Source organism: Nerophis lumbriciformis, linkage group LG26 (assembly GCF_033978685.3).
Source record: "Nerophis lumbriciformis linkage group LG26, RoL_Nlum_v2.1, whole genome shotgun sequence".
Classification (NCBI taxonomy): domain Eukaryota; kingdom Metazoa; phylum Chordata; class Actinopteri; order Syngnathiformes; family Syngnathidae; genus Nerophis; species Nerophis lumbriciformis.
In genome coordinates, this window is record NC_084573.2 from 9,993,936 (window position 1) to 10,012,355 (window position 18,420).

General features: G+C 35.3%; 1 protein-coding gene across 1 annotated transcript in view; it reads left to right on the forward strand.

Annotated features, from left to right (window-relative positions):
* The first annotated feature begins 7,395 nt into the window (after window positions 1-7,395).
* Window positions 7,396-18,420, forward strand: part of LOC133623929 (kinesin-like protein KIF26B) — a 69,357-nt gene continuing 58,332 nt past the window's right edge. The window contains exons 1-2 of the mRNA XM_061987424.2: window positions 7,396-7,610; window positions 7,741-8,019. Coding sequence (XP_061843408.2) covers window positions 7,831-8,019 — 189 coding nt within the window. The 5' untranslated portion in view covers window positions 7,396-7,610; window positions 7,741-7,830. The remainder of the gene's footprint in view (window positions 7,611-7,740; window positions 8,020-18,420) is intronic.

Genomic DNA, 18,420 nt, shown 5'->3' on the forward strand with positions numbered 1-18,420 from the left:
GGAGGGTGTCTCGCGGTGACGTCACTACCGTAATGACTGGGATTTTTTTTTTTTACCGCTCCTTTCAATAAGAGAGCACTTAAATAACAACAACATTGTTGTTATTTAAAGATGACTCCAAATATCTCCAACAAAGATGCTGCAGGACTGCTTGTATCGCACATGATATCACACACAAGTAAACATTCTGCAGGACTGCTTGTATCGCACATGATATGACATAAGTAAACACTCTGCAGGGCTGAGTGCGCCGCACATGACATCACACACAAGTAAACACACCGCAGGACTGCGTGTATCGCACATGATATCACACACATGTAAACAATCTGCAGGACTGCGTGTATCGCAGATGATATCCAGTGTTGGGTTAGTTACTGAAAACCAGTAACTAGTTACAGTTACTAGTTACTTTATTTCAAAAGTAACTCAGTTACTAACTCAGTTACTTACACCAAAAAGTAATGCGTTACTGTGAAAAGTAACTATTTAGTTACTTCTTTTTTTCTTCTTTTTTTTTTAAAGCTCCCATTAATGCCCTTTTTGCCTTCATTTCAGTACTGTTATTGCACTGGAGAATAATACAATCTGTTGATCAACTTGACATGCATTTTTATTTTCCTTTTAACATAATTAATGAAAAACAGTGCAACATAAAAAGGCATTCCTCCTTTCTTTAAACTTGGACCAATGACCATTAATAAAAAACAAGTTTAAGTGCAACATAAGAAGAAACATCATCTTCCTTGAAACATAGGTAGTGAAATAAAGCCTGACATCTGGAGTGATGCTGCTGTCTTCCACACTTGGAGCCATGGATTGTAGAATCCTTGTTTTCAGTGGCAGGATCATTGACACAGATGGTGAAGTTTCAGTGCTCAGTAGAGATGGAACACTTTTGAGGGGTTTAAGCACCTGGAGGACCTCACCTGCCACTCTCACATCATCATCAGACAGGGTGACATTTGTCTTCAGGGTGTTGTGGGTCAATGCAGAGTATATAGCTGCCTGCTGCTCCAACATATCATAAGTGGAGTTCCACCTCGTTGGGACATCATGTATGAGCAGGCAGCTTTAGCATTTCTTGCTTTGTCTTAAGCACATGAGCAGCTGTTGTGCTTGGGTGGAAGTAAGAAACCTTCCTGATCCTCCCAAAGAGGCGCTCCATCCTATTGACTGAGATTCCCTTCTGTGATGCCAAATTCACTACATGTGCAAAGCACCTATCTGTGGTCCCAGTCCTGCCTCATTCTCTGTAATTATTTGATTTTTGGCATCATCACGTGTGACTGGGATATCTTTATCTTCCATTCCTCCACTGCTTGTGTCAGCACCTGCGCAAGGTGACTCTCGTAGAGGGGGCGTGTCTTCTCATCTCCCAGTCTGCTGTGATGAAGTGAGCGCGTATAGTTCCCCTGGACGTCCACCCGTCTGTCATGAGCGCAACAGCTGATGCTCGGGATAGTTCATCCACAACTTTTTTCTTCTCCTGCTCATAAAGATCTGGCACAATCTTATTGCTGAAGTGGGTGCGCGACGGGATGTCGTAACGTGGTTCAAGCACGTTCAGCATGTGTTTAAAACCCTCGTTTTGCACAACCGAGTCTGCACTTATAAACACACCGATTCAATGGCGGGGGCGTTCAAGCTCCTCCGTTACTCCGCTCGCCATGACCACGCTGTGTGTGGACTGAACGTGACAACAACTTTTTTTTTTTCACTTGTGTGCCTCCCCACACACACACCCACACACACATAGACCGCGCCTCTTTTCTTCTCTCCGGCTTGTGACAGAGGAAGATTCAGAAGAACTTCACCGCAGCGCTTCTCTTTCTAGCCGATACTACATCAAAAGTAACGTAAAATAACGCAATAACGCATCATGTAGTAACGGTAACTAAATTACTGAATAAAAAAAAATAACGCGTTAGATTACTAGTTACCGCCGAAACTAACGGCGTTACAGTAACGCGTTACAGTAACGCGTTACTTTGTAACGCGTTACTTTGTAACGCGTTACTGTAACGCGTTACTGTAACGCCGTTAGTTTCGGCGGTAACTAGTAATCTAACGCGTTATTTTTTTTTATTCAGTAATTTAGTTACCGTTACTACATGATGCGTTATTGCGTTATTTTACGTTACTTTTGATGTAGTATCGGCTAGAAAGAGAAGCGCTGCGGTGAAGTTCTTCTGAATCTTCCTCTGTCACAAGCCGGAGAGAAGAAAAGAGGCGCGGTCTATGTGTGTGTGGGTGTGTGTGTGGGGAGGCACACAAGTGAAAAAAAAAAAGTTGTTGTCACGTTCAGTCCACACACAGCGTGGTCATGGCGAGCGGAGTAACGGAGGAGCTTGAACGCCCCCGCCATTGAATCGGTGTGTTTATAAGTGCAGACTCGGTTGTGCAAAACGAGGGTTTTAAACACATGCTGAACGTGCTTGAACCACGTTACGACATCCCGTCGCGCACCCACTTCAGCAATAAGATTGTGCCAGATCTTTATGAGCAGGAGAAGAAAAAAGTTGTGGATGAACTATCCCGAGCATCAGCTGTTGCGCTCATGACAGACGGGTGGACGTCCAGGGGAACTATAAGCGCTCACTTCATCACAGCAGACTGGGAGATGAGAAGACACGCCCCCTCTACGAGAGTCACCTTGCGCAGGTGCTGACACAAGCAGTGGAGAAATGGAAGATAAAGATATCCCAGTCACACGTGATGATGCCAAAAATCAAATAATTACAGAGAATGAGGCAGGACTGGGACCACAGATAGGTGCTTTGCACATGTAGTGAATTTGGCATCACAGAAGGGAATCTCAGTCAATAGGATGGAGCGCCTCTTTGGGAGGATCAGGAAGGTTTCCTACTTCCACCCAAGCACAACAGCTGCTCATGTGCTTAAGACAAAGCAATAAATGCTAAAGCTGCCTGCTCATACATGATGTCCCAACGAGGTGGAACTCCATTTATGATATGTTGGAGCAGCAGGCAGCTATATACTCTGCATTGACCCACAACACCCTGAAGACAAATGTCACCCTGTCTGATGATGATGTGAGAGTGGCAGATGAGGTCCTCCAGGTGCTTAAACCCCTCAAAAGTGTTCCATCTCTACTGAGCACTGAAACTTCACCATCTGTGTCAATGATCCTGCCACTGAAAACAAGGATTCTACAATCCATGGCTCCAAGTGTGGAAGACAGCAGCATCACTCCAGATGTCAGGCTTTATTTCACTACCTATGTTTCAAGGAAGATGATGTTTCTTCTTATGTTGCACTTAAACTTGTTTTTTATTAATTAGTCCCAACACTGATGATATCACACACATGTAAACAATCTGCAGGACTACTTGTATTGCAGATGATATCACACAAAAGTAAAGACCCTGCAGGACTGCTTGTATCGCACATGATATCACACACAAGTAAACACACCGCAGGACTGCTTGTATCAGACATGATATCACACACAAGTAAACACTCTGCAGGACTGCTTGTATCGCACATGATATCACACAAAAGTAAAGACGCTGCAGGACTGCTTGTATCGCACATGATATCACACACAAGTAAACACACCGCAGGACTGCTTGTATCGGACATGATATCACACACAAGTAAACATTCTGCAGGACTGCTTGTATCGCACATGATATGACATAAGTAAACACTCTGCAGGGCTGAATGCGTCGCACATGACATCACACACAAGTAAACCCACTGCAGGACTGCGTGTATCGCACATGATATCACACACATGTAAACAATCTGCAGGACTGCTTGTATCACAGATGATATCACACAGAAGTAAACATGTCGCAGGACTGCTTGAATCGTACATGATATCACACACATGTAAACAATCTGCAGGACTGCTTGTATCGCACATGATATCACACAGAAGTAAACATGCCGCAGGACTGCTTGAATCGCACATGATATCACACACATGTAAACAATCTGTAGGACTACTTGTATCGCAGATGATATCACACAAAAGTAAACACGCCGCAGGACTGCTTGTATCGCACATGATATCACACACAAGTAAACACTCTGCAGGACTGCTTGTATCGCACATGATATAACACACAAGTAAACACGTTGCAGGACTGCTTGTATCGCACATGATATCACACACATGTAAACAATCTGCAGGACTACTTGCATCGCACATTATATTAAAGTTAAAGTACAAATGATAGTCACACCCACACACTAGGTGTGGTGAAATTATTCTCTGCATTTGACCCATCAACCTTGATCACCCCTGGGAGGTGAGGGGAGCAGTGGGCAGCAGCGGTGGCCCCGCCCGGGAATCATCTTGGTGATTTAACCCCCAATTTCCAACCCTTGATGCTGAGTGCCAAGCAGGGAGGTAATGGATCCCATTTTTATAGTCTTTGGTATGACTCGGCCGGGGTTTGAACTCACAACCTACCACACACAAGTAAACACGCCGCAGGATATCACACACATATAAAAAATCTGCAGGACTACTTGTATTGCACATTATATCACACACAAGTAGACATGCCGCAAGACTGCTTGCATGATATCACATGAGCAAACTGATCATACTGATCATTGGTGATATTGTATTGATGTCAATGTCATCATGTATCGGAACACCCCAACAATAAATATTGTCTAGACGACAATTCAACTCAATTAGTTGTCCTTTAATGTTGTGTCTCTTTTGTAATAACCATATAGAAGTTGTGGATTGTTGTAATATTTGTAAGAGGCAAACTAATTTTAAAAAAATCACCGCAGGGCTCAATCGCTTTTTGATGTTTTTTGAAATGTCAAGCAATGGAAGTAGAATTGTCTCACATCAACTTATATATATCAATATGATATTAATACATATAAATATATTAATAAATATACAAATACAAATAAAATGTGATATACAAATAAATAAATAATTTGCATAAATAAACCAGCAGAGGGCACTGCAGCCAGAGTGGTCTGGGTCACAGAGCATTATATGCATTCTATGCAAAATGCCCTGAGTTCTCTACACAAAAACAATAAGAACGCACAACGGGCCTGAACTAGCTAACGATAGCGTTGTATTAGCTAATGCTAATTCATCCAGTTAATCTGAAAGACCATGCGAGCTGCTTATTTTATTGTATCAATGCCGTTTAATGACCTTGTCCCGATGTAGTTACGGATCTCTTATCAGGCTGCAGTGCCCTCTGCTGATTGTTCGGGGGAGTGTGTAGGTCACATTTATTTGTGCATCTGGTTTGTGGGAGGAATGTCTCATCGACACAAAAGCAAACAAGCGATCCACATTTACAAGTTCAATACGAATACAAATACAAAATCAAGCATATTTATATTAACATCTCAGAAATTTAATTACAAATACCGGTACACGTTTATTTATAAAAATTCTTGATGTATTTGTATGTCACATTTTTATATTTATACATTTTATTTGTATATATTTTCAAATCTCAAAAATATATTTACAAATACGCATTTATTTATACAAATTATTTATTTATTTGTATATCACATTTGTATTTGTATATTTATTAATATATGCATATGTATTAATATTAGAGATGTCCGATAATATTGGCCTGCCGATATTAGCGGCCGATAACTGCTTTAAAATGTATAGGTGGTATAGGCGGTATAGCTCGGTTGGTAGAGTGGCCGTGCCAGCGACTTGAGGGTTCCAGGCTCGATTCCTGCTTCCGCCATCCTAGTCACTGCCCTTGTGTCCTTGGGCAAGACACTTTACCCGCCTGCTCCCAGTGCCACCCACACTGGTTTAAATGTAACTTAGATATTGGGTTTCACTATGTAAAGCGCTTTGAGTCACCAGAGAAAAGCGCTATATAAATATAATTCACTTCACTTCAATATCGGAAATTATCGGTATTGCTTTTTTTAATATCGGTATCGTTTTATTTTTTATTTTTATTTTTTAAATTAAACCAACATAAAAAACACAAGATACACTTACAATTAGTGCACCAACCCAAAAAACCTCCCTCCCCCCATTTGTAGTCCCACTCATTCACACAAAAGGGTTGTTTCTTTCTGTTATAAATATTGTGGTTCCTACATTATATATCAATATATATCAATACAGTCTGCAAGGGATACAGTCCGTAAGCACACATGATTGTGTGTGCTGCTGGTCCACTAATAGTACTAACCTTTAACAGTTACTTTTACTCATTTTCATTAATTACTAGTTTCTATGTAACTGTTTTTATATTGTTCTATTTCTTTTTTATTCAAGAAAATGTTTTTAATTTATTTATCTTATTTTATAATTAAAAAAAAAACCCGACCTTATCTTCACCATACCTGGTTGTCCAAATTAGGCATAATAATGTGTTAATTCCACGACTGTATATATCGTATCGGTATATATCGGTATCGGTAATTAAGAGTTGGACAATATCGGAATATCGGATATCGGCAAAAAAGCCATTATCGGACATCCCTAATTAATATCATATTGATATACCGTATATTACCAAATAAACGCCTTTGGGCAAATAACCGTCCATGTCCTAATAGCCGCCTCTTCCTAATAAGCGCCTATGTCCAAATAGTCGCCCATGGGCTGTTATTTGCATAATTTAGATTAAAATGCTACTGGGGTTGCGTTTGCTGCAGTATTATTGTTTTGATGGTTTTATAGAGTACTTGGTACCATAATTTTATTTTTTCCTGTATGCTGCTTTATTTAAAACTTGGAGTACTGTAGCCTTTATTTTATTTAGGTGACAGTATTATTGTTCTGTTTTGATGGTGGGTTTTATACTTGAGTACTTGGTACCATAATTTTATTTTTCCCGGTAGGCTGCTTTATTTAAAAAGTTTATTTATTTTTAGTATTGGTATTCTATTTGACAATTGTTGCACTACTGCTATGTTGAGGCCTTGTTGTTCTCTTGTCTTTTGATAGCCTACCTCATGTTGATCTCTTGTTTTGTTTGTTTGTATGTTTACAATAGCTTTTACATTTAAAGTTTTTTGTACGAAAAAAAAATACTGGACAGTAACCATTGTAACCAAATAATGGCCTGGTGCAGGCTGGTGCAAAAATAAATAAAAGCCTTGTGCAAATAACCGCCTGCTTCTTTTAAACGCCTGTCCCCAAAATCGATTTTGTGAAATAAACGCCTGGGCTTCTATTTGGTAATATACGGTATATATAAGTTGATGTGAGACAATTCTACTTCCATATCAAGCCGCCCGAAAGTGGTTTATATGCAGCAGCGTCATCATGATGCTGCATCTTACACTCTGGCGCCCTCTGGCGGCCTGTGGCGCACACTGAAGGTGTCAACTGAGCGTGCGAGCGGCGCTCATTCCCGTCTGCAACACTTTCTTCCACGCACCTCTCTCTCTCGCCTCTTCTCCGGACTCTCCCGCCGCGTCTTCGCCTAAAAGCCGCCACGGGAGGAAATATTCCCGCCTTCGGCGAGCCAGGCGTCGGCACAACCCCAGCAAAGTGCGGGCCCGCCTTTGTTCGGACGTCTTTTTTAAAATATTAACAAGTTGTCATGTCGTCAGTGACGGGAGGAGGTCCGACATTTACTGCCTCGGCCGGAGGAAAGCTCTCAGTAAGTCGTCTTTCATTGGAATAAAAACATGATTTATGAACTTTTTTTTAAAATACTGCTTTGTGTTTCGTGGCTCCGATCCGTTTGATCCAAATCCTCGTGGGTGTGGTTGCAACGTCGACCGATGAAGCTCTGATGCGTCCTGGTGTTTTGTCTCCAGCACCACTGTGCGTTCTGCACACTTTGAGGCATCCAAAAGAAGGGTCCAGGGACCTCCAGCATGTACCACCACAGAGCCGAGCCCGTCCCGTCCTACAAGACTCTCCCTGGTTCCGGAGGAGGACACCGAAGTGCTGGACTTGGACGGTGTGAGAGGAAAGACGCAAGCTGTGAAAGATGCTCAGCCACCCTGGTGGCTCTGAAGAAACAAGCCCTCAGCCTGTCCGTGCATCACCACTTCTCCTGCAAGGTCGGTACCATAGACTCTGTCAAATACTGGTACCATATAGACCAGGCCTGGGCAATTATTTTGACTTGGGGGCCAAATTTAGAGAAAAAAATGTGCCTGGGGGCCGGTATATCTGATTTTTAGGAACTCTAAAACAAAACCTCACAATAATGTCTGATTGAATGCTAAAAACTAGGGATGTCCGATAATGGCTTTTTTGCCGATATTGTCCAACTCTTAATTACCGATACCAATATAAATCGATACCGATATATACAGTCAAGGAATTAACACATTATTATGCCTAATTTGGACAACCAGGTATGGTGAAGATGAGGTCCTTTAAAAAAAAATAAAATAAAATAAAATAAGATAAATATTCCTTAAAAAAACACTCATCTACTGGCAAACCATAAAATTCAAGTAAAACATTGCAAACCAAATAATGATCAAAAACATAATTACAGAAATTTTCATGAAACTTTTTACGGAAAAATATCGTAATTTTCCACGAATTTGAAAGTAATTTAAGAAAACAGAAAATGCTATTAATTTGATATTTTTTTGTAAAAAAAAAAAAAAGAAATATACATAGTTTGTCATTACTGGCATATTACTTAAAATAACAGGCGGATTGTTTATTTACAGATAATGTCTTAAATTCGACAGTTTTATAAACTATCTAAAAAAAAAGAAGAAAAATTACAGTAGAAATTTAGAGTAAATTAACCATAAAAATAGGATTTTTTTTTTACAGTGTAAATTTTTTTTTTTTCTTGAATAAAAAAGAAAGTAAAACAATATAAAAACAGTTACATAGAAGCTAGTAATTAAAGGTTAGTACTATTAATGGACCAGCAGCACGCACAATCATGTGTGCTTACGGACTGTATCCCTTGCAGACTGTATTGATATATATTGATATATAATGTAGGAACCACAATATTAATAACAGAAAGAAACAACCCTTTTGTGTGAATGAGTGTAAATGGGGGAGGGAGATTTTTTGGGTTGGTGCACTAATTGTAAGTGTATCTTGTGTTTTTATGTTGATTTAATAAAAAAAAAACAAAAAAAAACGATACCGGTAATTAAAAAAACGATACTGAAAATTTCCGATATTACATTTTAAAGTATTTATCGACATCTCTAATATTAATACATAAGCATATATTAATAAATATACAAATAAATAAATATTTTTTATAAATAAACGCGTATTTGTAAATATATTTTTGAGATTTGAAAATATATACAAATAAAATTTATGAATATAAAAATGTGACATACAAATAAATCAAGAATTTTTAAAAATAAACGTGTATTTGTATTTATATTTCTGAAATTTTAATATAAATATGCTTGATTTTGGATGTGTTTGTATTGAACTTGCAAATGTGAATCGCTTTTTTGTAGGGATGTCCGATAATGGCTTTTTGCCGATATCCGATATCCCGATATTGTCCAACTCTTAATTACCGATACCGATATCAACCGATACAGATATATACAGTCGTGGAATTAACACATTATTATGCCTAATTTGGACAACCAGGTATGGTGAAGATAAGGTCCTTTTTTAAAAAAATTATAAAATAATATAAGATAAATATTCTGTAAAAAAACACTCATCTACTGGCAGCTATGGCTGCCAAACGAAAACCATAAAATTCAAGTAAAACATTGCAAACCAAATAATGATCAAAAACATTATAATTACATAAATTTTCATGAAACATTTCACGGAAAAATATCGTAATTTTCCATGAATTTGAAAGTAATTTAAGAAAACAGAAAATTCTATTAATTTGGTATTTTTCTCTGTAAGAAAAAAAATTGAAATATATATAGTTTGTCATTACTGGCATATTACTTAAAATAACAGGCGAATTGTTTATTTACAGATAATGTCTTAAATTCTACAGTTTTATAAACTATTTAAAAAAAATAGAAAAATTACAGTAGAAATTTAGAGTAAATTAACTATAAAAATAGGATTATTTTTTTTTACAGTGTAAATTAAAATTTTTTTGTTGAATAAAAAAGAAAGTAAAACAATATAAAAACAGTTACATAGAAGCTAGTAATTAAAGGTTAGTACTATTAGTGGACCAGCAGCACGCACAATCATGTGTGCTTACGGACTGTATCCCTTGCAGACTGTATTGATATATATTGATATATAATGTAGGAACCAGAATATTTTTTTAAATTTATTATTATTATTTTTTTAAAGTATTTATTTCAAACCTGCACAATACAACAACACACATTTTTTTCTTCTTTTTAAAAAAATTAATAACAGAAAGAAAACAACCCTTTTGTGTGAATGAGTGTAAATGGGGTAGGGAGGTTTTTTGGGTTGGTGCACTAATTGTAAGTGTATCTTGTGTTTTTATGTTGATTTAATAAAAAAACAACAAAAAAACGATACCGATAATTAAAAAAACGATACCGATAATTTCCGATATTACATTTTAAAGTATTTATCGACATCTCTAATATTAATACATAAGCATATCTTAATAAATATACAAATACAAATGTGATATACAAATAAATAAATATTTTTTATAAATAAACGCGTATTCGTAAATATATTTTTGAGATTTGAAAATATATACAAATAAAATTTATAAATATAAAAATGTGACATACAAATAAATCAAGAATTTTTATAAATAAACGTGTATTTGTAATTATATTTCTGAGATTTTAATATAAATATGCTTGATTTTGGATGTGTTTGTATTGAACTTGCAAATGTGAATTGCTTTTTTGTAGGGATGTCCGGTAATGGCTTTTTGCCGATATCCGATATTCCGATATTGTCCAACTCTTATTTACCGATACCGATATCAACCGATACCGATATATACAGTCGTGGAATTAACACATTGTTATGCCTAATTTGGACAACCAGGTATGGTGAAGATAAGGTCCTTTTAAAAAAAATGATAATATAAAATAAGATAAATATTCCGTAAAAAAACGGTCATCTACTGGCAGCTACGGCTGCCAAACGAAAACCATAAAATTAAAGTAAAACATTGTAAACCAAATAATGATCAAAAACATTATAATTACAGAAATGTTCATGAAACGTTTTACGGAAAAATATCGTAATTTTACATGAATTTGAAAGTAATTTAAGAAAACAGAAAATGCTATTAATTTGGTATTTTTCTGTAAAAAAAATAGAAATATACATAGTTTATCATTACTGGCATATTACTTAAAATAACAGGTAGATTGTTTATTTAAAGATAATGTCTTAAATTCGACAGTTTTATAAACTATTTAAAAAAAATAGAAAAATTACAGTAGAAATTTAGAGTAAATTAACTATAAAAATAGGATTTTTTTTACAGTGTAAATTACATTTTTTTTTCTTGAATAAAAAAGAAAGTAAAACAATATAAAAACATTTACATAGAAGCTAGTAATTAAAGGTTAGTACTATTAGTGGACCAGCAGCACGCACAATCATGTGTGCTTACGGACTGTATCCCTTGCAGACTGTATTGATATATATTGATATATAATGTAGGAACCACAATATTAATAACAGAAGGAAACAACCCTTTTGTGTGATTGAGTGTAAATGGGGGAGGGAGTTTTTTTTGGGTTGGTGCACTAATTGTAAGTGTATCTTGTGTTTTTATGTTGATTTAATAAAAAAACAACAAAAAAAACGATACCGATAATTAAAAAAATATACCGATAATTTCCGATATTACATTTTAAAGTATTTATCGACATCTCTAATATTAATACATAAGCATATATTAATAAATATACAAATACAAATGTGATATACAAATAAATAAATATTTTTTTTATAAATAAACGCGTATTTGTAAATATATTTTTGAGAGTTGAAAATATATACAAATAAAATTTATAAATATAAAAATGTGACATACAAATAAATCAAGAATTTTTATAAATAAACGTGTATTTGTAATTATGTTTCTGAGATTTTAATATAAATATGCTTGATTTTGGATGTGTTTGTATTGAACTTGCAAATGTGAATCGCTTTTTTGTAGGGATGTCCGATAATGTCTTTTTGCCGATATCCGATATTCCGATATTGTCCAAGTCTTAATTACCGATACCGATATCAACCGATACCGATATATACAGTCGTGGAATTAACACATTATTATGCCTAATTTGGACAACCAGGTATGGTGAAGATAAGGTCCTTTTTAAAAAAAATTATAAAATAAGATAAATAAATTAAAAACATTTTCTTGAATAAAAAAGAAAGTAAAACAATATAAAAACAGTTACATAGAAATTAGTAATTAATGAAAATTAGTAAAATGAACTGTTAAAGGTTAGTACTATTAGTGGACCAGCAGCACGCACAATCATGTGTGCTTACGGACTGTATCCCTTGCAGACTTTATTGATAAATATTGATATATAATGTAGGAACCACAATATTAATAACAGAAAGAAACAACCCTTTTGTGTGAATGAGTGTGAATGGGGGAGGGAGTTTTTTTTGGGTTGGTGCACTAATTGTAAGTGTATCTTGTGTTTTTTATGTTGATTTAATAAAAAAATAAATAAAACGATACCAATAAAAAAAAAAAAAACGATACCGATAATTTCCGATATTACATTTTAAAGCATTTATCGGCCGATAATATCGGCAGGCCGATATTATCGGACATCTCTACCAAAAACGTTTTGATGGACCGCCTTAAAAAACGGAATGGAATTTCTAGCTTTTTTTTACTGAATGAGACATCCAGAATGTACAAGAAAATAAAGAGTGTGGGATTTACAATATTAACTATGAACGATAAAAAACGGAATATTGACAATGTATGAACGTCACTCTAGAAACACTCTGTAGAAACGCTCCACACCCACACTGCTTGGTACCTCATCTGAGCTGCTGTGACTTAGATGACCATAGTCACTAATTAGATGACCATAGTAACGAGTATATCATGCAAAACGGCAGATTCCAACCATTGGAATAATTTGTATAGTTCAAGACTTACGTATATTTGAACACATCACTGCCCATCATAATGGCAGCTACACTTTCCATCTTAAAGATCGAAAACAATTATTTGGGAATGACCGGCGGGCCAGATTGGAAAGCCTAACAGGCCGCATGTGGCCCCCGGGCCTTAATTTGCCCAGGTCTGATATAGACTCTGTCAAATACTGGACCAAAGTCAGCAGCCTTTACTGCCACAAAAAACTGCCAATCGTAAGAATAACAATGTCTTCCCATTTACAGTAGTGCACTGTAAAAACAACGGCCGTAGATCTTACAGCAGATTTTAGATGGGGGGCCACATGGAGAAAAATCTACTCCCAAGTGGGCCGGACTGGTAAAATCACGGCACGATAACTTAAAAATAAAGACCACTTCAGATTGTTCTCTTTGTTTAAAAATAGAACAAGCACATTCTGAAAATGTACAAATCATAATGTTTTTTTTTTTTTTACACTTACATGTTGCGGTTAATAGTATTCTATCTTTATTTGTCGTTATTTATACTTTCTGATGATGTGATAATGTTCATCAGTCAACTCATTGGTGTTGATTTGCAATCTATCAAGATTAATTTTTTTTAATCAAAATTAAATTACTGTATGTTTTTGATGTAGTCTGATAATTTTCCTCGACTCATGCACTAACATCATGTGGTTTATTTTGTACATATGTAGCATCTACAAAGATACAAAGAATTGCTATTCTGACATCTAGTGGACACATTTAGAACAGCTGTTTCTTTCATTCAAAAATTTCTGGTAAATTTTACTACATGGCAAACTCATCCCGCGGGCCGGATAAAACCCTGTCGTACGTTTAAAAAAAATGGCAGCTCAGTCGCTAGAATTTTACAGTGAAAATAACAGTGCTGTTTTTTATTTACAGTAATTCTGTGTAAAACACTACATTTTACTGTGAAATTATGGCAAATGACCTGCCTTTTTTTTTTACTGTAAAATCTACAGATTGTTTTTGACAATGTAGTAGAGGTCCATCCATCCATCCATCCATTTTTTACCGCTTGTTCCTTTCATGCACAACAAAATCAATTCACATCCGAATCTCGATTCTACTTCATCACGATTTTAAATTGATTTATCATTTTCAAAAATCAATTAAAAAAATACAATATATATATGTCTTTTAAAGTCGTTTTTTCAAATACATATTACTTTTTTTTAAATCGATTTTTTTAAATTGTGAAAAAAATTTTTTTTTAAAGGGTGAATTTAGAAAATTCTGAAAAAAATATGTGTATATATGTTTTTCTTATATGAGGATTCCTTTTTAAAAGATGTTTACATAAATTGATTTTTTCAAATCGATTTTAGAAAAATATGGGAAAATATGGGAAAATATGGGAAAATATGGGAAAATATGGGAAAACATGTATGTATGTATATATATATATATCACACTTTTAAGTAGATTTTTGAAAGTTATGGAAAAATATGTAGTACTGTGTGTGTGTGTGTGTGTATATATATATATATATATATATATATATATATATATATATATATATATATATATATATATATATATATATATATAAAATCGATTTTTTTGGAAAATTATGAAAAAATGTAGACAGTGTGCGTGTATGCATGAATGTGTATATATACCTACATATATTTATCACATTTTTAAGTCAATTTTTAAAATTATTAAATATATATATATATATACTGTATATGTATATATATATATATATATATATATATATATATATATATATATATATACACTGTGTATATATATATATATATATATACATACACACTGTGTGTATATATATATATATATATATATATATATATATATATATATATACACACACACACACACACACACACACACACACACACACACACACACACACACACATCTATCACGTTTTTTAAATTATTAAATATATACTGTGTATATATATATATATATATATATATATATATATATATATATATATATATATATATATATATACATATATATATGTATACATATAGATACACATATATATATGTATACATATAGATACACATATGTATATGTATACATATAGATACACATATGTATATGTATACATATAGATACACATATATGTATACATATGTATGTATGTATACATACTGTACATATATATGTATACATATGTATGTATGTATATATATATATATATATATATATATAAATATATATATATATATATACACATATATATATGTATGTATAAGTATGTATGTTTTTTTTTATAAGATGTTTTTAAGCCATCTCCTGTAACCTGTTTTGAAAAAGTTCAATTATAATTATTATACCAAATAATACATTATGAGAATGAGTTATTGATTGAATGTAACTATAGACAACATGACTACGGCATGACAGATGAGAAAATATGTTTTTTAATTTGTTGTTGCAGAAAATGAGTTTGCCAATTAAAACAAGAGTGTTATTGATTCTGTGGCCACATAAGTGACAGTCTTTCTTCAAAATAAAAGCCCACCGTCCCACATACTCCGGTCATACAGCCAACATCCATGTAAGTGATAGTGTTCCTTCAAAATAAAAGCCCAACGTCCCACATACTCTGGTCATATAGCCAACACCCATATAAGTGATAGTCTTTCTTCAAAATAAAAGCCCAACATCCCACATAATCTGGTCATATAGCCAACACCCATATAAATGACAGTCTTCCTTCAAAATAAAAGCCCAACGTCCCACATCATCCAGTCATACAGCCAACACCCATATAAGTGACAGTCTTCCTTCAGAATAAAAGCCCGCCGTCCCACATACTCCAGTCAAACAGCCAACACCCATCATCTGCTCTTCTCATGACAAAGTACTCCAGGCCGTTTTTCAGCCAGAGTCTGCAAAGCAAGCATGAATATTTCATGTCCACGTCCTCGTGTCATGTCCTCATCTTGTTGTTTGCAGACACATGTTACTGATTCTTACACATGTTAATCACCACATCTCTGCATCCACACAACATCATGTCCTCATATTGTATAAGTGTCTTCAAACACCTTCACAGTGGAGAACCTCGTCCATTCATTCCTTCATTAATTAATTAATTAATTAATTCATGAATAGATAAACACAGCATCACTTTTTCTTCCTCATGTGTCTAAAAGGAGACACTGAATGACAGGAAATTGAATACTTTTTTAAAATGCTGTTCAATATTGACAATATCATGTGCGATACAAGCTGTCCTGCAGAGTGTTTACTTGCGTGTGATATCATGTGTGATACAAGCAGTCTGCAGCGCGTTTACTTGTGTGATATATCATGTCTGATGCAAGCAGTCCTGCAGTGTCTTTACTTGTGTGTGTGATATCATGTGCGATACAAGCAGTCCTGCAGAGTGTTTACTCGTGAGTGATATCATGTGCAATACAAGCAGTCCTGCAGCGTGTTTACTTGTGTGTGATATCATGTGTGATACAAGCAGTCCTGCAGTGCGTTTACTTGTGTGTGATATTTTGTGCGATACAAGCAGTGCTGCACAGTGTTTACTTGTGTGTGATATCATGTGCGATACAAGCAGTCCTGCAGCGTCTTTACTTGTGTGTGATATCATGTGTGATACAAGTAGTCCTGCAACGCCTTTGCTTGTGTGTGATATCATGTGCAACACAAGTAGTCCTGCAGTGTTTACATGTGTGTGATTTAATATTCGATACAAGCAGCCGTTCAGAGTGTTTACTTGTGTGTGTGAGATATAATGTGTGATACAAATAGTCCTCCAGAGTGTTTACTTGTGTGTGTGATATCATGTGCAATACAAGCAGTCCTGCAGCGTGATTATGTGTGTGTGATATTTTGTGCGATTCAAGCAGTCCTGCAACGCCTTTACTTGTGTGTGATATCATGTGCGATACAAGCAGTCCTGCAGAGTGTTTACTTGTGTGTGATTTAATATTCGATACAAGCAGCCCTTCAGAGTGTTTACTTGTGTGTGTGAGATATAATGTGTGATACAAATAGTCTTCCAGCGTGTTTACTTGTGTGTGATATCATGTGCAATACAAGCAGTCCTGCAGAGTGTTTACATGTGTGTGTGATATAATGTGCGATACAAGCAGTCCTGCAGAGTGTTTACGCGTGTGTGTGATATCATGTGCGATACAAGCAGTCCTGCAGAGTGTTTACTTGTTCAAAGCTGGAAAGACATTTAACATATAAAGGTCCTCCAATAAACACACAATTGATTATATTTTACTAAAGTCATTTACAAAAGGTAAACATGCTGGGCTATAGGCTACTAGGAACTGGCAGCTACACAACGGCTAAGCACACAATATCACACAAGCTAGACATAGGTAATAATCATTGAACAATAAAAAGTGACATTTGTTGATATAAACAAGCATCACATAATTTTAGTTGCGTATTACTTACACATACAAAGTCTCCAATGCAGAAGCGTATTAGAAAGTATCCAGTAACAAACGTGTCCGCATTTTTCAACTTACTAAGAAATTATTGACATTAGGTGTCACCAAAAACAATGACCAGTCCACTTCACCTTAAAGACAGCATAAGTCCATTTCAGTAAGTTAACAATAAACATGTTAGTAATTTTCACAACTACCATTCTTCTCTGTTTGACTCATTTCACTTGAGTTGTTTTGCTCATAGACGCCCCCTACAGTTGTAAAAAGGAAATGTACTCAGTGGATGCTTTGGTAAAAAAAAGACAGTAGGGATGGGCGATACTGAACATGTTGGTATCAATCTGATACCAAGTTAATACGGCTCCAATTAAGAACATATTTTAATGTGCAATGCTGACCTTGCCAAGAGACAGCATTTCCTTGTTAGAGATGTTGAAGTGTGACGATAATCTCTCAACGCATCTCATGTAGCAACAAAAATGAGCGGCCACCGCTAGAGATGATGTTCGAAACCGGTTGTCCCGGTTGTTCGATAAGAAAAGAACCGATTCCATGGACTCGAATCCCTTTTTGAGAACCGGTTCCCGTTATCGAGGCCACTATAGTAAAGAAAAAGAGTTGGTTCTTTAGTCGAATCCCTGGGAACGAATTCCTTCCCACAGGAAATGCCCTGTGGGACGGCAATGTTATGCCCATTTGATTGTAGACTCTTACTGACACCTTGTGGCGATATGAAAATACTACGCGTCATTAGTTTGGGCACTTCCGCGTTGGCGACGTCAATTCAGTTCATGAGACAATTGAGAAGTAGACAAGTTGTGTTAGCTCTTACAAGCCTTGGAAAAGATAAGTCTGTAAGTAAACTGTTTAACTTGTTTATGTAACTCAATATTAAAGTGGAAAGTGGTTAAATTTGATACTAAGATGTTTATTGAAAAACTATTTTTGTGCACTGTTTCAATGGATGTTTTGAGGACTTAAAAT